Source organism: Salmo salar, chromosome ssa18 (genome assembly GCF_905237065.1).
Source record: "Salmo salar chromosome ssa18, Ssal_v3.1, whole genome shotgun sequence".
Classification (NCBI taxonomy): domain Eukaryota; kingdom Metazoa; phylum Chordata; class Actinopteri; order Salmoniformes; family Salmonidae; genus Salmo; species Salmo salar.
The window spans coordinates 13,590,844-13,614,008 of NC_059459.1; the positions used below are offsets into that span (position 1 = coordinate 13,590,844).

At 43.1% G+C, this 23,165-nt stretch overlaps 1 protein-coding gene across 1 annotated transcript in view; it reads left to right on the forward strand.

The window, feature by feature from the left end:
- The window catches only part of glud1 (glutamate dehydrogenase 1), a 50,580-nt gene that overhangs the window by 18,859 nt on the left and 8,556 nt on the right, over positions 1-23,165 (forward strand). The window contains 7 exon segments of the mRNA NM_001123553.1: positions 2,818-2,881; positions 3,707-3,801; positions 4,779-4,958; positions 6,683-6,820; positions 7,053-7,190; positions 7,402-7,482; positions 8,066-8,189. Of these exon segments, the coding sequence (NP_001117025.1) occupies positions 2,818-2,881; positions 3,707-3,801; positions 4,779-4,958; positions 6,683-6,820; positions 7,053-7,190; positions 7,402-7,482; positions 8,066-8,189 (820 nt within the window).

The window sequence follows — 23,165 nt, forward strand, 5'->3', positions numbered from 1 at the left end:
AGGCACATGAAAGTTCACATGTTCGAGAAGGCATTTCTGCCAAAAAAACACTTTTTTTACGTTCAAACGGCTCTTTTGTGAAGTTGTGACTTGCGATATACGCCTAGTTTCCTGAATCGGGTCACAAATAAGACATTTCTGTTTTACATTTTTATAAATGTGCTAAAAATTCTAAACCTGTTTTCGCTTTGCCATTATGGGGTATTTTGTGTAGATTGATGGAAGAATTTTTTTAAATACATTTTAGAATAAGGCTGTAACGTAAGTCAAGGGCTCTGAATACTTTCCAAATGCACTGTATACACTGAGTATACCGAACATCTTCCTAATATTGAGTTGCACCCTCCCCTTTGCCCTCAGAATAGCCTAATTTTGTCAGGGCATGGACTCGAAGGTGTCCAAAGCATTCCACGGGGATGCTGGCTCATGTTGAGTCTATTGCTTCCCAAAATTGTCAAGTTGGCTGGATGTCCTTTGGGTGATGGACCATTCTTGATACACACGGGAAACTGTTGAATGTGAAAAACCCAGCAGCGTTGCAGTTCTTGACACAAACCGGTGCACCTGGCACCTACTACCATACCCCGTTCAAAGGCACTTCAATCTTTTGTCTTGCCCATTCACCCTCTGAATAGCACATATACACAATACATGTCTCAATTGTCTCAAGGCTTAAAAAACCCTTCTTTAACCCCCCCCCCTTTCATCTACACTGATTGAAGTGGATTTAACAAGTGACATCAATAGGGGATCATACTGTAGCTTTCACCTGGTCAGTCTGTCATGGAAAGAGCAGGTGTATATAATGTATGTTAAAGACATCAATAAGGGCAAGGTAAAAGTTGTCTAATCATCTATTTGGCATGCTATTTATAGGGCTAGTGGTAACCTAACTTCCAATCAACCTTAGATAAAGGATAGTACACCTAGCTTCACATTGAAATGATGGTGTTCTCTGGGCAAATCGAATGTCCATGCAGCATACATATCGGAATATTAATTTTGACTATCACAATATTTATGTGCTATCTGCATAGCTTGTTCTCCTTTTTTCTTTTAAAATAGGAAGACAATTTTGTTTTCAACACTTATTTCCATAACTGATCAAAACTTGTTTTCTCATTGCTCTCGCTTGTCCCTCTGCAGCAGACATATGCTGAGCAATATGTTTGGAACATCGAATCGCAATAAAATCACAGTATCAATACATATACTGTAGAATCGTGAGCATTGCCATACATATTGTATTGGCACCTAAGTATCATGATAATGTCGCAATTCCAAGCCCTAAGATAAACCCAACCTCACTCAGAATTTACTTTTAACATACAGCTTTTGTAAGAAAAGTTAGTTACTTTCAACTATTCAATGTTATTTAAGTAGTCTACTCAAATGAGTATGGAAGCTGGTCAATGTCTAAATGTGTTGACATGATAGCTCAGCTGAAACGAACACAGCTTGTTTACAACGCTAGGCAGGGTACATAGTTAGACATCTGGATGGTAAACTAGTTCTCATTGAAGTGCATTACCCCATCATGTACCAGTAGGAGTCCCTCAATGTTCAGGCAGAAATTGTTACTGTGGCTTCACATTTAATTCAATATACCACATCACTTAGGTTGATAGCATGATGTTTAAACAATTACGTTGATTCAAACATACCATTCTATCAACATTGAAACAAGGTCAAATAATATGTCTAATCAAATATGAAGTTCAACATAATTTCAACCATAATATATTGAATATAGGATTAAAAAGAGTACAATTTTTACGTGGAATTTCAACATATATTTCTGGTTAAGTTGATGTATTTAAGTTGAAGTTTTACCCTAATTTCAATGTTTACAATGCTGGGTGCAATTAGATGAAAACAACTGGATGATGACTTTCTTTCAAATCCAATGTATTTTCCACGTTGATTCTGCGTCACAATACGTTGACAAATTGCATTGAAACAATGTTGATTCAGCCAGTGTATGCCATGTAGGAAGGCTGCAGGATGCCCTATTATGTGACCATTCATTGGAGTGTTTGTTTTAGCAGTGATCGGAACAAGGATGAGAATCTCTATCTTCAACTTTGACCCCAGAGTTAGCTGAGATTACTACTGATAGGGAAGAAGGAGCCATAGAAAATGATTTTGTCTATGTTTCTCAAAAATAGAAAATATGCATGACCTGCACTTAAGTTATTTAAATTTGCGAATAAGAACGTAATTAAGTGCATATTGTACATATTATAGCACACGTTATTAAGATGTTGAATACCTTATCTAAATTAAAAGATCACACCATTCCTGAAAGCCACATTTAGTGTTCCATAGAGCTCTGCACAGGAAGCTGTTAGTCAGTGGGCTCTCACACCACTTCCTGTAGCCAGCCTAGCGCTGACCTGCCCTGTGTTGTTATTAAGCATCGGCAGCTCTGCTCTGGGGGAGAACTGCTGAGCCATCAGCTGGTAAACATCATGACCGGGACATTTACCCCTTATCTATCTGCTGGGCTGCTGGCTCTGAAAGAGCAGGAGGTTTTCTTTTGTCCCTTGCTCCTCCTGAGCCAAACTTATAGTCCTTGAGCCAGGTAGATGAGTCTTTCACCTTCAGTGTTCATTGAATAAATTCAAGTAATCCAGCTTTGACATTAGTATTAACCTACCTGAAGCTGATGTTGCATCTCAATATTTGAGAATCCTATTCTATCACAAAGCAGGATGTTTTTGTGCTGATAAAGAAGAGCCTTTACTTATTTGGTCTGACTTTACTGCCAGTGAAATATTCAATGCCATTTATCATACTGTAATGCTCTGCCTGCAGGACAATGAACTGGAGAAAATCACCAGGAGATTCACCATTGAGCTGGCCAAGAAGGGTTTTATTGGTGAGTAGTGTCTGTGATCAGGGGAACACTGAAGGCTGGCGGTGAAAATGTCTGGCGGTAATGTGTATGTCCGCATGAATACATGGTCCCCTGTAGTGGGGGAGGGGAGGGGGGGTTTCATGAGCCCGCGGCGCAGCACAAACGTAAATAACCATGATGAGAGAGGAGTTAAACAGAAGGCTTGACAAGGGAAAACTGTACACCAGAAAAAAAATCTAAGACGAAATAATACACCAAATATTTTTGAGGGACGTTAGAATTAAATAAGCAGTTCCCTTTAACTTCACGTTCTTTGTAACAATGACCTATCATTCCCAAGGACTTCCGCTTGTTTTAAGAGTTATTTTATGCTTTCAAAGTATGGAGTACCTGTGACCTGACTTCAGGCTTTCGTAGGGGGTTTCTAGCCTGACAAGTCCAGCGTTTAAAAAGGCAAGAATGGCACTCTTTATGTCTCTTTTGTTATTCAAAGCTGTAAATGTCGTCCACGTGATCACTAAATCAGGAAGGTCAGAGGAAGCCAGTTATTAAAAGGCATTCCAGGAACATTCTTCCATAGGGGGATGAGGGGACTGTTTATATAGCGACATGTCTTGGTTACACGTCATGTGACTAGACTACCTACAGTACACTGCAATAGCTTCAAAGTGGGCCATGAGTGCCTCTATCTAAATACTGTACTACTGTTTCACACCAACATATTTAGATGGGTCTACATGCGTTTCAGTATGAGTTTGTTGTTGGTGTATTGTTTGTTTCTTCTTTACTAAGGCATTTTTTGTTATCCTAGAAGTTCACTTTAACCTCTCTTCTTTCCCCTGTCAGGACCTGGCATTGATGTCCCTGCCCCTGATATGAGCACGGGAGAGAGGGAAATGTCCTGGATTGCTGACACCTATGCCAACACCATGGGCCACCATGTACGTGTTCCCTGTATAAACTCACTGCCCTCTCCCACAATAGACATGGTGTTTCCCCCTAGCACTTCCTGTCAACTAAGCTAAACAGCTTTGAACAATTATCATAAACCACTTAAATGAAGGAAAATGTAATAGATAACTTTCTCAGCTCTTCCTCTGCTTGGTATCTTTTATCACCATGAAATCTGTTCATGTCTTATCAACCTTATAACCAAGCAACTATGTTACATGACTGTACACAAAACGATGTACAGTAGCTAGTAGTCAAGTGATAACTTGTCATTATTCTGTGTGTACACTAGCCATCCTTATTGACTTTGCTGAGTAAATATTTCCGGTATGTCATTGTTTTTTTGTTTTTCTTCTCCCTTTGTCCCTTTTGAAGATTTGAGTTTTTGCACAAAGTTCTGCTGGCCTTTTATATGACCCTTATTTTCCCATCCTTAGGATATTGTTCCAAGTCTACTGAAAGACAAAGCTCTAGATTCCATTAAGTTTAACTGTCTCTTGCTGTATGATGCTTATATGTTTTGTTGATTCCCAGGGAGGTGGCCAGGGAGCACTCCAAAAGTAAAGCATTTCAACTGTACACTAGAACTTCTACCCTATAGCGTTGTCATAGAACTACAGAGACCTGCTCTTGTCCTGTCTAGGATTAAGCTTATCACAGTTTGAGGACAGTGCTGTGTCCATGCAGGCCTCATGTTGGGACTTTGTTTGGCATAGTCTTCCAAATAGACTCGTTTCTGGGATATATTGATGTTATTATTGTAAAGAGTCTCGCTAGAGCCTTATCTTTATCCCTCGGATGATTTGTCTCTGGTACGTCACAAAATGTGTCGATCACCATCCAGTGTGCCTCTTACAAGGTTGCAAAAATACTTAAAATAAAATGGCCGTCCGCTTCTTTTATTGGCTTATGTGAAGTTGCTAATTCCACCACTAACTATCCACATGTTCCTCTCCTCTGTGTCCAGGACATCAACGCTCATGCCTGTGTGACTGGTAAGCCCATCAGCCAGGGTGGCATCCACGGAAGGATCTCGGCCACCGGGCGAGGAGTATTCCACGGCATCGAGAACTTCATCAACGAGGCGGCCTACATGAGCCAGCTGGGCCTGAGCCCTGGCTTCACCGACAAGACCTTTGTCATCCAGGTACACAGACACAGCACTTATTGATTAGGAATGGCATTTGATTTACTTTCATCAGGTCTCAAAGCACTTTACAGTGTATGGGGTGGCATTATAGTAAAAGGTACAGTACCAGTCAAAAGTTTGGACACACTTACTCATTCAAGGGTTTTTCTTTATTTGTACTATTTTCTACATTGTAGAATATTAGTGAAGACATCAAAACTACGAAATTACACATATGGAATCATGTAGTAACTAAATTGTTAAACAAATCAAAATATACATTTTAGATTAATTAAAGTAGCCACCCTTTGCCTTTATGACAGATTTGCACACTCTTGGAATTCTCTCAACCGGCTACACCTGGAATGCTTTTTCAATAGTCTTGAAGGAGTTCCCACATATGCTGAGCACTTGTTGGGTGCTTTCCCTTCACTCTGCGGTCCAACTCATTCCAAACCATCTCAATTGGGTTGAAGTCGGGCTATTGTGGAGGCCAGGTCGTCTGATGCAGCACTCCATCACTCTCCTTCTTGGTCCAATATCCCGTAAACAGCCTGGAGGTGTGTTTTGGGTCATTGTCCTGTTGAAAAACAAATGATAGTCCCATTAGGCGCAAACCAGATGGGATGGCGTATCGCTGCAGAATAAGTGCCTTGAATGCGTGCCTTACCTCCATGCTTCACGGTGGGAACCACACATGCGGAGATCATCCGTTCACCTACTCTGCGTCTCACAAAGACACGGCGGTTGGAACAAAAAAATCTCGAATTTGAACTCATCAGACCAAAGGACAGATTTCCACCGGTCCAATGTCCATTGATCGGGTTTCTTGGCCCAAGCAAGTCTCTTCTTCTTATTGGTTTCTGTAGTAGTGGTTTCTTTGTAGAAATTCGACCACGAAGGCCTGATTCATGCAGTCTCCTCTGAACAGTTGATGTTGAGATGTCTGTTACTTGAACTCTGTGAAGCACTTATTTGGGCTGCAATTTCTGAGGCTGGTAACTCTAATTAACTTATCCTTTCCAGCTGAGGCAACTCTGGGTCTTCATTTCCTGTGGCGGTCCTCATGAGAGCCAGTTTCATCATAGCGCTTTTGATGGTTTTTGCGACTGCACTTGAAAGTTTCTTCAAAGTTCTTGAAATTTTCCAAATAGACTGACATTCATGTCTTGAAGTAATGATGGACTGTTGTTTCTCTTTGCTTATTTGAGCTGTTTTTGCCATAATATGGACTTGGTCTTTTACCAAATAGGGCTATCTTCTGTATACCACCCCTACCTTGTCACAACGCAACTGATTGGCTCAAATGCATTAAGAAGGAAAAGCAATATTTTATAAAAAATATCATTCTTTTAGGTAGCAACATTAGAGACTACTATAAAGGATGGCAGCCACGCTGTTGGTATAATCACTGAATAGCAGACATAGCTTGTTAAATGTTGATGTACAGAGGACTGTCCTCCCTCCTACAGTAGAACACAGTGTTACAGCTAATTACAAGCTGTACTGATTGGAGGCTGCACCATGTGTTATCAATATCAGAAGTGATCCATAAAGCCACTGGACCGGAAGACACTACATTACACTCATGAACAAGAACATAAACATAAATGTGCATTTGGTACATACAAGCGGAACAGGCTTAATAATATGTGACTTACAAGGCACTCAGGCCAAAAACAGTTCCAACCTATGTTCTTATTTTATTCTGAAACATGTCATTCTTCCTTCTCTTCTCCCAGGGTTTCGGTAATGTTGGCATGCACTCCATGCGTTACCTACACCGTTTCGGGGCCAAGTGTGTTGGTGTTGGAGAGATGGATGGAAACATCTGGAACCCCAAAGGCATCGATCCCAAGGAGCTGGAGGACTACAAGCTGGTTAGTACACAACTCATAGCTACAGTCACTAACCTGCAGGTTGATCTCTCTCTGGCTGTTTCATGCCATGTGGAAAGCACGGTCTAAGGGTGCCACCTAGGGGATGTACAGTCTTCCACAGCCGTACAGCCAACCTGGCAAACCATTTGAGGTGCATGACCAAGGATATACTTTGGTCCTGTAATTGTCTACTGTATGTCTCATTCTCTTTCTCTCTCGTTCTTCCCACCAGCAACACGGCACCATTGTGGGCTTCCCCAACTCCACACCATACGAAGGCAGCATCCTGGAGGCCGACTGTGACATCCTGATCCCCGCCGCCAGCGAGAAGCAACTGACCAGGAATAACGCCCACAAAATCAAGGCCAAGGTCAAAGTTCAACAATCATGTCCAGACCAGCAGTCACTCTTATTACACACTGAGTAATGTGCAGAGAATCCACATTATTGCAGGCTAAAGTTATATAAAATGTACACAATCATCACTGAACTCTATTGAACCTCACTAACAGTAGAAACGTGTTTGTGGAAAGCTGAATTCGGTATGTAAAGTGTATTTAAATCGTCTTTTGTTTTTCCAGATCATTGCTGAAGGAGCCAATGGCCCCACCACCCCTGACGCTGATAAGATCTTCCTGGAGAGGAATATCATGGTGATTCCGGTGAGAGGCTGTATGCATATTTCAGATTGCATATTCATATTTTCTAAATTTTTCGCAACTTGTAACAGGTTCCATTAGATTGTGTTGGTCCTGGAGACCTAGATATTTTTAAGGCTGTTTTCACAGACCCAGATCTAAACATTTTGGCCTAGAAGAAGGCCAGGGCCCGTATCCACAAAGCATCTCGGAGTAGGAGTGCTGATCTGAGATCTGTCCATACAATTACATTCTTATTCATTATGAACTTAAAAGCAAAAGTGATCCTAAATCAGCACTCCTACTCAGACGCTTTGTGGATACGGGCCAGATTCTGACTTAAATCTACAGTGAAGACCAGGAGTTCCTAAACATTGATTAGTTGGATTGTATACCTCTGGTCTCCAGAGTCTGACTCTATTTTTTTGAATGGAGGATTAATTATATTTTAAACTATTGTTTAGAAGTCAATTTTATGCAGATAGTTGCTTAATCTGTCTCGGTGAAACTTACTCTTTGACTTCGCAGCTCTTGATTGCCTGTATGTTACAGCATAGCTGTAATGTTAGTGTTTGCAAACTAGTCCACCATCTCTTTGGTTATTCAGGACATGTACCTGAACGCTGGTGGAGTGACAGTCTCCTACTTTGAGTGGCTGAAGAACCTGAACCATGTCAGCTACGGTAGACTGACCTTCAAGTACGAGAGGGACTCCAACTACCACCTGCTCAGTACGTCTGACACCTCACAAACCGAAGGGATGCACTCACTCCTGCTAGTTCAGCCTACTCTCTGTTATGCCACATAAAGATGGATTTTGTTTATCTTGTATTATGCTAAAGTTGTATTTAACTGTAGTTCAAGTGTTGAAATCTTTAATTACGTTCATTACTGGGAATGAGGACTATATTTCAAATTTCAGAAACCATTGGCTGCTTAACCACAACATACTTACAGTATGTTGAATATTTTTTGGACTGCAGAGTACACACACACACACTTATGTTCCCATACGACAAACTCAATGTTGCTCACAACAAAGGGAACTAACAAAGAAAATCACTGACAAACAAAACGGAAACAGGTGGGTTATAGGAGGAGTTGTCAGACACTCATGGGGCTGTCCACCGAAAGTTGACTAGCAACAAGTCTGGGTCCTAAAAGACACCTACTAAATTTGGGTTAGGGTAAACCAAAATAAAAACCCACACTAATTTATAATTTGGAGCTAAAAGCAAGTGGAGCAAACCAAAAGGGGAGAACAAGATAAAAGGATTTGTTTTTATCACAAGCAGAGGGAGAGCTAAACCGCGGTCAAGCACTTCCAACAGCTCTCATGCCCACTCTCTCGAGAACCAACTGGAGCACTGGGCCAGCCACTATTAAATATCACCTGGGCTAGCACAGGTGAAACACCTTCCGACTAATGAGATGGACAAGCCAGCACAGTTGTAACACATACTTACTAACGAGGTGACACTAATCGGTGCGCTCTACGTGCCAACGTGGTACCTCAAAATGTAAATGGAAAAAACAAAACCTGTAACACCTTCAACAAAAAAACAACTTATGCATCGCCTTCTCCAATATCAACATGACGTTTACTGGCTGTCAACAATTAAATATAAGACAAAGTAATAAAAAATATATATATATATTTTCAATCTTTTTTCAAGAAGCATTTTTATATATAGTTGGCTAAAACTCAAGTTTTTGAAAAACTCACGTACACTTCTATAACTCTCGTCCCCTTGGAACGAGCCAAACCAACACAAAAGTCCTCTCCAAAACGTGCAGTCAAAATAAATTGTGAGCCAAGGCCATATACTGGCTAAACACAAAACTTAGACTTCCACTCTTGAAAGACAATCAGCAACCAAGTTGTCCTTACCACGAACGTGTCTGATTTCAAGGGGAAACTCCAACGAAGGAGTCTGTGGTTCGTGGAGCTTGTCTTTTGCAGGAAAACTAGAGGATTATGATCGGTATAGACCCTCGGAAGTGTAGAGACATAAACCGCGAAGTGCTATAGAGCCAGTACCAAAGCGAGCATCTTTCTCGATAGTCAAGTAGAGTTTTTGATATGAGGCGAATTTCTTTGAAAAGTACCCCACAGGGTGCTTAACGTTGTCTTTCTGTAGGAGCACAGCCCCTTCGCCTATGTCACTGGCATTGGTGTACAGAGCAAACAGACGATTGAAAACCGGAGCAGCTAGCAGCGGTGCAGAGACCAAAAGGATATTTGGAGTTCCGTCTGGACTCCAACGGAAAATGACTTTCGGACCGGTCAAATCTGTAAGTGGCGCAACAACCTGGACAAAGTTCGTACAAAAAGCTTGGTAGTAGACAGCCATTCCCAAGAATCGGCGCTGGTGCTGGAAAGTCATTGACGGCCTCCACTTTTGCCAGGACTGATCGGACTTTCCCTTGCCCCACCACTTTTCAGAGATATTTGACTGTTGCTCAGCCAATTTTGCTCTTTGACAGGTTAACTGTCAGGTTGGCAGCTGCGAAACGCCCAAACAGACTCCCATTATTCTGAAGGTGTTGGGGCCAGATCGTGCTAAATATGCGTCAGCATTTTCTAGGGCATGTAGCACGATGTGCATGAGCCTTTGAAACTTGGCTCCGGCATTTCATAACCCGAACGGGAAATGAAGGTAGGCAAACAAACCATCAGGAGTGACAAAAGCAGACAACTCTTTGGTGCGCTCAGTTAGAGGGACTTGATAACGTACTTAGCAGCACCAACACAGTCCCCACAATTGTCGACCATGGGCAAAGGGTATGAGTCCAACTTAGTAACGGCTTTGAGTTTCCAAAAATCAGAACACAACCGCAGACACACATCCACCTTAGGTACTAATATACGGGGCAAACTACATGGACTGTTGCCATGTTGTGAAATTCCACCTCCCTGCGGAGCTTCACTCTCTTTTTTAGGTTTCACTCGATAGGCATGTTTGATCGGGGTCCCGATGTCAATGTTATACTCTAGTACATTTGACTGGGTGGCACATCTGAGAATAAACCCTGGTATTCTAAAAGCAGTGCAACAATGTTGCCTTTTCAAGTGTGCCAAAAAGACATCAAGATTTTCTAGAATCTCTGAGTTACTCAACCAGCACAGAGTGTATTGAGCTTTCCTCGTACTCTTGAGGAAGACTGTAGTCATCGGTGACAGCAGTGGCTACAGGCAGAACATCACTACCAGTTTCCATCGACTTCTCTGCCCGATTGTAGCGGGTGGAGTATGGTTTCAACATGTTGACATGATACAGCCGGGTTTTGTTCCTGCACACTGGTGACCCCAGAACGGGCAACAAAACCAGGACTTGGTCACCTACGTCGAAAGTGCGGTCTTGGGCCTTCCGATCATACCAGACTTTAATTTTAGTTTGCGCCTTCTCCAGATTCTCACTAGCAAACTCACAGGCGTGGTGTTATCTGTATCAGAAAATGCTAATGTGCTCCAACAGATTTGTTTTTAAGGTGTCGCCCTGCATCACTCAGCAAACTCAAAGGACCTCTGACATGATGTCCAAACACGAGTTTATTCAGACTAAAACGGAGAGATTTCTCAACAGCATCCGGTGCTGCACACAGCACGAGAGACCCCTTCATCCCAATTTTTTTCAAACTCAAAGCAGTAAGCTCTCAACATAGACTTCAAAGTCTGAAATCTCTCAAGAGCACGTTGAGATTCTAGGTGGAAGGCAGAGGGGCATTGGATTACACCCAACTGTTGTAGCACTTGCTGGAAGACCTTTGACTTGAAATTCAACCCTTGGTCCGACTGCACTACCTGTGGAAGTCCAAACATTGACAATAATTTCACCAGGGCCTTAACAGTACTGGGAGCTGTGATTTTCCTCAGTGGAATGGCCTTAGAAACTATTGGCAGCACACATTATGGTTAAGAGAAACTACTTACCACTCTTGGCTTTGGGCAAAGGACCAACACAGTCCACCAGAACCCCTGCTGAAAGGTTTGTCAAAAGCAGGAAAAGGCTGCAAAGGTGCAACCAATACAGATTGGTTCTGTTTACCCATCCACTGGCAAACATAATAGGATTTACAGTAAGACACGACATCCTGTTTCAGACCAGGCCATAAGAAGTTACGCAAGATATGGTCATACGTCTTGTTGACCTGCCATACTACCATCGTGAGCCAACCTCAGTATCACTTGTCGAAGTGCAACTGGAACGACATTTAGAGATGCACTGGGCCAATCGTCCTGCCCAGAAGTGGCTTAAGAACACCATTTCCACATTAGAACACCATCTCTGTCAAATAACCCACACGAACGTCATCAAACTCCTCTGGACGTATCTCAGCAAACAGCGGGTAGAGGGAAATATCTTTACTCTGTTCAGCAATCAGCTGCTTCCTAGACGTGAAAGTGTCAACTGTAGGGACCCTATCTTCCTTCAGTGGTTCTACAAATTCGCTCACCTTTGTGGTTTTCAAAGGAGAGGTCAACTCCGGTTTATTGAAATCAGGATCACCCATCTCAGACAGATCGCCCATGGTGGGCTCTATCGGCACACGCTGGGAACACTCTACGGTACTTTTCTGATAACCCATCAGGTTCCTCTACTCTTGAGTTCCTTACAAATGACAGGATTTTGGCACAACCTTCCCTCCATCCAAATCGTTTCCCAAAATGAATGAGACCCCCCTCAGCGGTAGGCAAGGCCTCACTCAAACGACAACGGAAACAGAAATAAGATCAGACTTGAGTTCCACATTATACAAAGGAACTTCCATGCACTAACACAAACATTCAACCTCCAGCTGCGTACCCCGTCTAGCACCAGGGTCAGCGCACTCTCAAATGTAGTGTTTTGACATCATTGTAAGCCTGCCACACACACACTATGATACTCATGTTTAATAAATGTGAGTGTTTGTCACATCCCAGCTCGTGGGAAGTGACAGAGCTCTTATAGGACCAGGGTACAAATAATAATCAATTTTGCTCTTTATTTAGCCATCTTACATATAAAACCTGACTTGTTCATCAAATTGTGAATAACTCAACACAGGTTAATGAGAAGGGTGTGCTTGAAAGGATGCATATAACTCTGCAATGTTGGGTTGTATTGGAGAGAGTGTCTTAAATATTTGTCCACACAGTCTGTGCCTGTATTTAGTTTTCATGCTAGTGAGGGCCGAGAATCCACTCTCACATAGGTGCGTGGTTGCAAAGGGCATCAGTGTCTTAACAGGATGCCCTTTGCAACCACGCAGGATACTCGGGCCGCAGCCCAATCCAGAAATCTGGCAGTGGCTTCTGATTTAAATTACATTTTCACAGAACCACTTGTTGCAATTTCGATGAGGCTCTCTTGTTCAGATATCGGTAAGTGGACTGGAGGCAGGGAATGAAAGGGGTAACAAATCCAGTTGTTTGTATCGTCAGTTCCGGGAAAGTACCTGCGTAATTGCGCACCCAGCTCCCTCCGGTGCTTCGCTATATCACATTTGACATTGTCCATAAGCTTGAGTTCATTTGCACACAAAAATCATACAATGATGTAAAGATCTGTGTGTTGTCCTTGTTAATACAGACAGAGAAGAGCTCCAACTTCTTAATCATAGCCTCAATTTTGTCCCTACACATTGAATATAGTTGCGGAGAGTCCCTGTAATCCTAGATTCAGATCATTCATGCAAGAAAAACATCATCCAGATAGGCCAGTCATGAGAGAAACTCGTCATCATGCAAGCGGTCAGACAAGTGAAAATGATGGTCAGTAAAGAGAACTTTAAGCTTGTCTCTCAATAAAAAATGTAAAAAACGTGTCAATACTTGAAAACCAGCGCACTTCTTGTATGTTGTAAAAGCATTATATGGTCGCTGCCATATCTTTGCATAGTGCAGAAAATACACAAGTTCAGGGGCCTTGTTTTAACAAAGTTAACCATTTTCACTGTAGTGTCCAAAACGTCTTTCAGGCTGTCAGGCATTCCCTTGGCAGCAAGACCCTCTCGGTGGATGCTGCAGTGTACCCATGTGGCGTTGGGAGCAACTGCTATGTCTCACTGTCATGGCTTTTGCGCCATCAGTACAGATACCAACACATCTTCACCGCCAAAGTCCATTTGACGTCACAAAGCTGTCCAGTACTTAAGAAATCCCCTCTCCTGTTGTCCTGGTTTGCAGAAGAGGATGTCTTCCTTAATTGACCCCCCATAAACATAACGGGCATATACCAGGAGCTGTGCCAGGCCCGCCACGTCTGTTGACTCATCCAGCTGTAACACATAGAATTCACTGGCTTGTAAGTATGCGAAGTAGTAATTGTTTCAAAACATCTCCTACCATGTCACTGATGCGTGGTGAAACAGTGCAGATGTAGTACTGCTGGTAGTAGCAGTACTACCAGTAAAGCTGGTATGTGTCTATGGATGGGGGCTTACTTTTATTAACAATTGTTACGCACGCCTGTAGGAAGAGGGAACGCAACACCCTGCTACAACTCAACTCTCCGTGGTGTGAAAGAGGTATGGACCGTAGATGTGAGCAAGGATGACAAAGGGCAGAGAATTACCATTTACAAGGAATGTATTCATTCCGTTACACGGTAATTTGGGGAAAAGGGGCTGGACGGAACCAAAGCAAAGAAAGTAAATATCAAAGCCCCTCTCCTACCTACCCATCTAGCACCACCTGGTGCACTAACAAAATACAGGAGGATGGTCTGCCCAGGTCTTACCTAGTGTAGACAGTAAACTACTACGGGTTATGTATGCCCGCGGGCCTCTTGCCTAAGCACTCCCTAGGTGCCTTCCCCTTCCCCCCTGGGAACTAATGAAACAATTATCCAAATGTAATTAAACAATTTCAAGAATCAAAAACAGTTATTTTAGCACACACATACCTCAAATCAGCGGCTACAAAAATACTTAACAAAAACCTCTCTCTGAGCCACAACCAAGACAGGACATCAAATCAGCTCTCTCTCAGCAACAACCACAGAACATAACCATCTCTGTTAGCAACAACCAACATAATGACCCTCAGCCTCCTCTCTCAGCAATCATCTCTCTTCTGAGCAACAGAACACTGGCTTATATTGCTTCAGAAGGAGTCTGTAATTGAAGACAGCTGCGTCCTGACGAGGGGGGGTCAGCTCTCCAATCATAAATGGGGGCCGACCAATCAGCTGCTTGGGGAGAATTTCAGGAAGCCATTTCCTGAAACACACACTCACAAATACCGTAAATTCGGACTATAAGCCGCAACATTTTTCCCAGCTGTGAACCTCGCGGCTCAAACAATGACGCGCCTAATATATGGATTTTTCCCGCTTTTAATTTTTTTTTCAAAAAAGACATTCTGTGACGTGCTCAGTTTTTTGCCGGCATGAAGCTTTCATTAGACTAATGAAATTGCCGAACGGGTTAAGGTCTGAAACCGAGTTCATGAACATCTGATCCCAAATCTTGTTTAGGAGATACACCATTCCCAACCAGACACTTAATGGGCTGGAGGGCTCCCACAGGAAGAAACAGATTTTTCACTCTCTCAATTTTCTGTTTCAACTTAGGCCACTGAGAGACAATGTGTCCTTTCTCACGGCAGTAATGACAAACTGGTGGATATGAAAAACCTGTTTTCTGCTGATCTTTATCTTTGGGCACTGTAGAAAAGGACTGAAACCTCCTCAGTAGGAGGTGACTTATCTGGATAGCTTTTGTGTAGGGATTACTACTGGGTGCTTTGTTTGAAGGTAGTTTTATGTGTCAACACAAACTCATCTGCAAGAACTTCAGCTTTCTCGAGATATCCTTGTGCTCATAAATGTAGCTTGCAACCCTTTCATGAAGGCAATTTTTGAAAAGCGGCGTACACTTTGAGCCTTTCCCACAAGAACACTTTGGAGGAGCAGTGACCAAATATCTCGCGGCAATTTTGGGGATGTAGTAATCTACTCAAATAGAGTAAAATATACATCCACCTCTTTTTCGTTAAAAGGCGGTACCAGCCGGCTGTTCTGACCAAGATCAAAATCTGTTGAGGGTGTCAGATGGCCTGACTGGATTCAGAGTGCTTCCAGGTCCATCTCTCTTAATCGAATGGCATGTTCAGGTTCTTGATGTTTGGCTGCACGCTCATCTTGTCTTTTCCTGTGCTCAAACTCTAATTTCTGTTGTTCCAACTTTGCTTTTAGTTCTAACTCTCACAGTTGTACGTTTTAGAGGACTCGCCCCACTACCCCTAGCGCCCTTTTCATTAGCCTCTCTGTCCGAGAGGAATTCCTCCTCCACCAAAACAGTACACAACTCTTTGACTACTGCTTTTGGATCGCCAGATGCCACTTTGAGGTCATAATGCTTTGCAATGATGAGCAGATTCGCCTTTGTACATTTATCTAGCATCTCCCATGTAGGATATTCTACATTCTTCCAACTTAAAGTCCATGGCTTTTTTTAAATGTATTATCCTGTGTGTGTGTATATATGCAACGTTCAAAATGATTCCACCAATCTTATAACCCCTCAGGGTGTACTGAATTTTGAACGTAAATATCTGGGCACAGCAGAGCTTCAAAGTAGTTGATTAGAGCAACTACCATACTCATGAGAAACAAGATCCCGGACGAGCCCCCATTTTGTTACGTTCCCATACCACAAACTCAGTGTCGCTCACAACAAAGGGAACTAACAAAGAAAAAATCACTGACAAACAAAACATAAACAGGGGTATAGGAGGGGTTGTCAAAGACACTGATGGGGCTGTCCACCGAAAGTTGACTAGCAAGTCCTAAAAGTCTGGGTCCTAAAAGACACCCATGTGCCACTAAATTTGCCAGGTAAAGGCAAACCAAAATAAAAACCCAAACCAACTTATGGGAGCTAAAAGCAAGTGGAGCAAACCAAAAGGGGAGAACAGACAATAGGTTTTGTTTTTATCACACTCAGAGGAAGAGCTAAACCGCGGTCAATCACTTCCAACAGCTCTCATGCCCACTCTCTCGAGAACCAACTGGAGCAATGGGCCAGCCACTATTAAATATCACCTGGGCTAGCACAGGTGAAACACCTTCCGACTAATGAGATGGACAAGCCAGCACAGTTGTAACACATACTTACTAACGAGGTGACACTAATCGGTGCGCCTACGTGCCAACGTGGTACCTCAAAATGTAAATGGAAAAAACAAAACCTGTAACACCTTCAACAAAAAAACAACTTATGCATCGCCTTCTCCAATATCAACATGACGTTTACTGGCTGTCAACAATTAAATATAAGACAAAGTAATAAAAAATATATATATATATTTTCAATCTTTTTCAAGAAGCATTTTTATATATAGTTGGCTAAAACTCAAGTTTTTGAAAAACTCACGTACACTTCTATAACTCTCGTCCCCTTGGAACGAGCCAAACCAACACAAAAGTCCTCTCCAAAACGTGCAGTCAAAATAAATTGTGAGCCAAGGCCATATACTGGCTAAACACAAAACTTAGACTTCCACTCTTGAAAGACAATCAGCAACCAAGTTGTCCTTACCACGAACGTGTCTGATTTCAAGGGGAAACTCCAACGAAGGAGTCTGTGGTTCGTGGAGCTTGTCTTTGCAGGAAAACTAGAGGATTATGATCGGTATAGACCCTCGGAAGTGTAGAGACATAAACCGCGAAGTGCTATAGAGCCAGTACCAAAGCGAGCATCTTTCTCGATAGTCAAGTAGAGTTTTTTGATATGAGGCGAATTTCTTTGAAAAGTACCCCACAGGGTGCTTAACGTTGTCTTTCTGTAGGAGCACAGCCCCTTCGCCTATGTCACTGGCATTGGTGTACAGAGCAAACAGACGATTGAAAACCGGAGCAGCTAGCAGCGGTGCAGAGACCAAAAGGATATTTGGAGTTCCGTCTGGACTCCAACGGAAAATGACTTTCGGACCGGTCAAATCTGTAAGTGGCGCAACAACCTGGACAAAGTTCGTACAAAAAGCTTGGTAGTAGACAGCCATTCCCAAGAATCGGCGCTGGTGCTGGAAAGTCATTGACGGCCTCCACTTTTGCCAGGACTGATCGGACTTTCCCTTGCCCCACCACTTTTCAGAGATATTTGACTGTTGCTCAGCCAATTTTGCTCTTTGACAGGTTAACTGTCAGGTTGGCAGCTGCGAAACGCCCAAACAGACTCCCATTATTCTGAAGGTGTTGGGGCCAGATCGTGCTAAATATGCGTCAGCATTTTCTAGGGCATGTAGCACGATGTGCATGAGCCTTTGAAACTTGGCTCCGGCATTTCATAACCCGAACGGGAAATGAAGGTAGGCAAACAAACCATCAGGAGTGACAAAAGCAGACAACTCTTTGGTGCGCTCAGTTAGAGGGACTTGATAACGTACTTAGCAGCACCAACACAGTCCCCACAATTGTCGACCATGGGCAAAGGGTATGAGTCCAACTTAGTAACGGCTTTGAGTTTCCAAAAATCAGAACACAACCGCAGACACACATCCACCTTAGGTACTAATATACGGGGCAAACTACATGGACTGTTGCCATGTTGTGAAATTCCACCTCCCTGCGGAGCTTCACTCTCTTTTTTAGGTTTCACTCGATAGGCATGTTTGATCGGGGTCCCGATGTCAATGTTATACTCTAGTACATTTGACTGGGTGGCACATCTGAGAATAAACCCTGGTATTCTAAAAGCAGTGCAACAATGTTGCCTTTTCAAGTGTGCCAAAAAGACATCAAGATTTTCTAGAATCTCTGAGTTACTCAACCAGCACAGAGTGTATTGAGCTTTCCTCGTACTCTTGAGGAAGACTGTAGTCATCGGTGACAGCAGTGGCTACAGGCAGAACATCACTACCAGTTTCCATCGACTTCTCTGCCCGATTGTAGCGGGTGGAGTATGGTTTCAACATGTTGACATGATACAGCCGGGTTTTGTTCCTGCACACTGGTGACCCCAGAACGGGCAACAAAACCAGGACTTGGTCACCTACGTCGAAAGTGCGGTCTTGGGCCTTCCGATCATACCAGACTTTAATTTTAGTTTGCGCCTTCTCCAGATTCTCACTAGCAAACTCACAGGCGTGGTGTTATCTGTATCAGAAAATGCTAATGTGCTCCAACAGATTTGTTTTTAAGGTGTCGCCCTGCATCACTCAGCAAACTCAAAGGACCTCTGACATGATGTCCAAACACGAGTTTATTCAGACTAAAACGGAGAGATTTCTCAACAGCATCCGGTGCTGCACACAGCACGAGAGACCCCTTCATCCCAATTTTTTTCAAACTCAAAGCAGTAAGCTCTCAACATAGACTTCAAAGTCTGAAATCTCTCAAGAGCACGTTGAGATTCTAGGTGGAAGGCAGAGGGGCATTGGATTACACCCAACTGTTGTAGCACTTGCTGGAAGACCTTTGACTTGAAATTCAACCCTTGGTCCGACTGCACTACCTGTGGAAGTCCAAACATTGACAATAATTTCACCAGGGCCTTAACAGTACTGGGAGCTGTGATTTTCCTCAGTGGAATGGCCTTAGAAACTATTGGCAGCACACATTATGGTTAAGAGAAACTACTTACCACTCTTGGCTTTGGGCAAAGGACCAACACAGTCCACCAGAACCCCTGCTGAAAGGTTTGTCAAAAGCAGGAAAAGGCTGCAAAGGTGCAACCAATACAGATTGGTTCTGTTTACCCATCCACTGGCAAACATAATAGGATTTACAGTAAGACACGACATCCTGTTTCAGACCAGGCCATAAGAAGTTACGCAAGATATGGTCATACGTCTTGTTGACCTGCCATACTACCATCGTGAGCCAACCTCAGTATCACTTGTCGAAGTGCAACTGGAACGACATTTAGAGATGCACTGGGCCAATCGTCCTGCCCAGAAGTGGCTTAAGAACACCATTTCCACATTAGAACACCATCTCTGTCAAATAACCCACACGAACGTCATCAAACTCCTCTGGACGTATCTCAGCAAACAGCGGGTAGAGGGAAATATCTTTACTCTGTTCAGCAATCAGCTGCTTCCTAGACGTGAAAGTGTCAACTGTAGGGACCCTATCTTCCTTCAGTGGTTCTACAAATTCGCTCACCTTTGTGGTTTTCAAAGGAGAGGTCAACTCCGGTTTATTGAAATCAGGATCACCCATCTCAGACAGATCGCCCATGGTGGGCTCTATCGGCACACGCTGGGAACACTCTACGGTACTTTTCTGATAACCCATCAGGTTCCTCTACTCTTGAGTTCCTTACAAATGACAGGATTTTGGCACAACCTTCCCTCCATCCAAATCGTTTCCCAAAATGAATGAGACCCCCCTCAGCGGTAGGCAAGGCCTCACTCAAACGACAACGGAAACAGAAATAAGATCAGACTTGAGTTCCACATTATACAAAGGAACTTCCATGCACTAACACAAACATTCAACCTCCAGCTGCGTACCCCGTCTAGCACCAGGGTCAGCGCACTCTCAAATGTAGTGTTTTGACATCATTGTAAGCCTGCCACACACACACTATGATACTCATGTTTAATAAATGTGAGTGTTTGTCACATCCCAGCTCGTGGGAAGTGACAGAGCTCTTATAGGACCAGGGTACAAATAATAATCAATTTTGCTCTTTATTTAGCCATCTTACATATAAAACCTGACTTGTTCATCAAATTGTGAATAACTCAACACAGGTTAATGAGAAGGGTGTGCTTGAAAGGATGCATATAACTCTGCAATGTTGGGTTGTATTGGAGAGAGTGTCTTAAATATTTGTCCACACAGTCTGTGCCTGTATTTAGTTTTCATGCTAGTGAGGGCCGAGAATCCACTCTCACATAGGTACGTGGTTGCAAAGGGCATCAGTGTCTTAACAGGATGCCCTTTGCAACCACGCAGGATACTCGGGCCGCAGCCCAATCCAGAAATCTGGCAGTGGCTTCTGATTTAAATTACATTTTCACAGAACCACTTGTTGCAATTTCGATGAGGCTCTCTTGTTCAGATATCGGTAAGTGGACTGGAGGCAGGGAATGAAAGGGGTAACAAATCCAGTTGTTTGTATCGTCAGTTCCGGGAAAGTACCTGCGTAATTGCGCACCCAGCTCCCTCCGGTGCTTCGCTATATCACATTTGACATTGTCCATAAGCTTGAGTTCATTTGCACACAAAAATCATACAATGATGTAAAGATCTGTGTGTTGTCCTTGTTAATACAGACAGAGAAGAGCTCCAACTTCTTAATCATAGCCTCAATTTTGTCCCTACACATTGAATATAGTTGCGGAGAGTCCCTGTAATCCTAGATTCAGATCATTCATGCAAGAAAAAACATCATCCAGATAGGCCAGTCATGAGAGAAACTCGTCATCATGCAAGCGGTCAGACAAGTGAAAATGATGGTCAGTAAAGAGAACTTTAAGCTTGTCTCTCAATAAAAAATGTAAAAAACGTGTCAATACTTGAAAACCAGCGCACTTCTTGTATGTTGTAAAAGCATTATATGGTCGCTGCCATATCTTTGCATAGTGCAGAAAATACACAAGTTCAGGGGCCTTGTTTTAACAAAGTTAACCATTTTCACTGTAGTGTCCAAAACGTCTTTCAGGCTGTCAGGCATTCCCTTGGCAGCAAGACCCTCTCGGTGGATGCTGCAGTGTACCCATGTGGCGTTGGGAGCAACTGCTATGTCTCACTGTCATGGCTTTTGCGCCATCAGTACAGATACCAACACATCTTCACCGCCAAAGTCCATTTGACGTCACAAAGCTGTCCAGTACTTAAGAAATCCCCTCTCCTGTTGTCCTGGTTTGCAGAAGAGGATGTCTTCCTTAATTGACCCCCCATAAACATAACGGGCATATACCAGGAGCTGTGCCAGGCCCGCCACGTCTGTTGACTCATCCAGCTGTAACACATAGAATTCACTGGCTTGTAAGTATGCGAAGTAGTAATTGTTTCAAAACATCTCCTACCATGTCACTGATGCGTGGTGAAACAGTGCAGATGTAGTACTGCTGGTAGTAGCAGTACTACCAGTAAAGCTGGTATGTGTCTATGGATGGGGGGCTTACTTTTATTAACAATTGTTACGCACGCCTGTAGGAAGAGGGAACGCAACACCCTGCTACAACTCAACTCTCCGTGGTGTGAAAGAGGTATGGACCGTAGATGTGAGCAAGGATGACAAAGGGCAGAGAATTACCATTTACAAGGAATGTATTCATTCCGTTACACGGTAATTTGGGGAAAAGGGGCTGGACGGAACCAAAGCAAAGAAAGTAAATATCAAAGCCCCCTCTCCTACCTACCCATCTAGCACCACCTGGTGCACTAACAAAATACAGGAGGATGGTCTGCCCAGGTCTTACCTAGTGTAGACAGTAAACTACTACGGGTTATGTATGCCCGCGGGCCTCTTGCCTAAGCACTCCCTAGGTGCCTTCCCCTTCCCCCCTGGGAACTAATGAAACAATTATCCAAATGTAATTAAACAATTTCAAGAATCAAAAACAGTTATTTTAGCACACACATACCTCAAATCAGCGGCTACAAAAATACTTAACAAAAACCTCTCTCTGAGCCACAACCAAGACAGGACATCAAATCAGCTCTCTCTCAGCAACAACCACAGAACATAACCATCTCTGTTAGCAACAACCAACATAATGACCCTCAGCCTCCTCTCTCAGCAATCATCTCTCTTCTGAGCAACAGAACACTGGCTTATATTGCTTCAGAAGGAGTCTGTAATTGAAGACAGCTGCGTCCTGACGAGGGGGGGTCAGCTCTCCAATCATAAATGGGGGCCGACCAATCAGCTGCTTGGGGAGAATTTCAGGAAGCCATTTCCTGAAACACACACTCACAAATACCGTAAATTCCGGACTATAAGCCGCAACATTTTTCCCAGCTGTGAACCTCGCGGCTCAAACAATGACGCGCCTAATATATGGATTTTTCCCGCTTTTAATTTTTTTTTTCAAAAAAAGACATTCTGTGACGTGCTCAGTTTTTTGCCGGCATGAAGCTTTCATTAGACTAATGAAATTGCCGAACGGGTTAAGGTCTGAAACCGAGTTCATGAACATCTGATCCCAAATCTTGTTTAGGAGATACACCATTCCCAACCAGACACTTAATGGGCTGGAGGGCTCCCACAGGAAGAAACAGATTTTTCACTCTCTCAATTTTCTGTTTCAACTTAGGCCACTGAGAGACAATGTGTCCTTTCTCACGGCAGTAATGACAAACTGGTGGATATGAAAAACCTGTTTTCTGCTGATCTTTATCTTTGGGCACTGTAGAAAAGGACTGAAACCTCCTCAGTAGGAGGTGACTTATCTGGATAGCTTTTTGTGTAGGGATTACTACTGGGTGCTTTGTTTGAAGGTAGTTTTATGTGTCAACACAAACTCATCTGCAAGAACTTCAGCTTTCTCGAGATATCCTTGTGCTCATAAATGTAGCTTGCAACCCTTTCATGAAGGCAATTTTTGAAAAGCGGCGTACACTTTGAGCCTTTCCCACAAGAACACTTTGGAGGAGCAGTGACCAAATATCTCGCGGCAATTTTGGGGATGTAGTAATCTACTCAAATAGAGTAAAATATACATCCACCTCTTTTTCGTTAAAAGGCGGTACCAGCCGGCTGTTCTGACCAAGATCAAAATCTGTTGAGGGTGTCAGATGGCCTGACTGGATTCAGAGTGC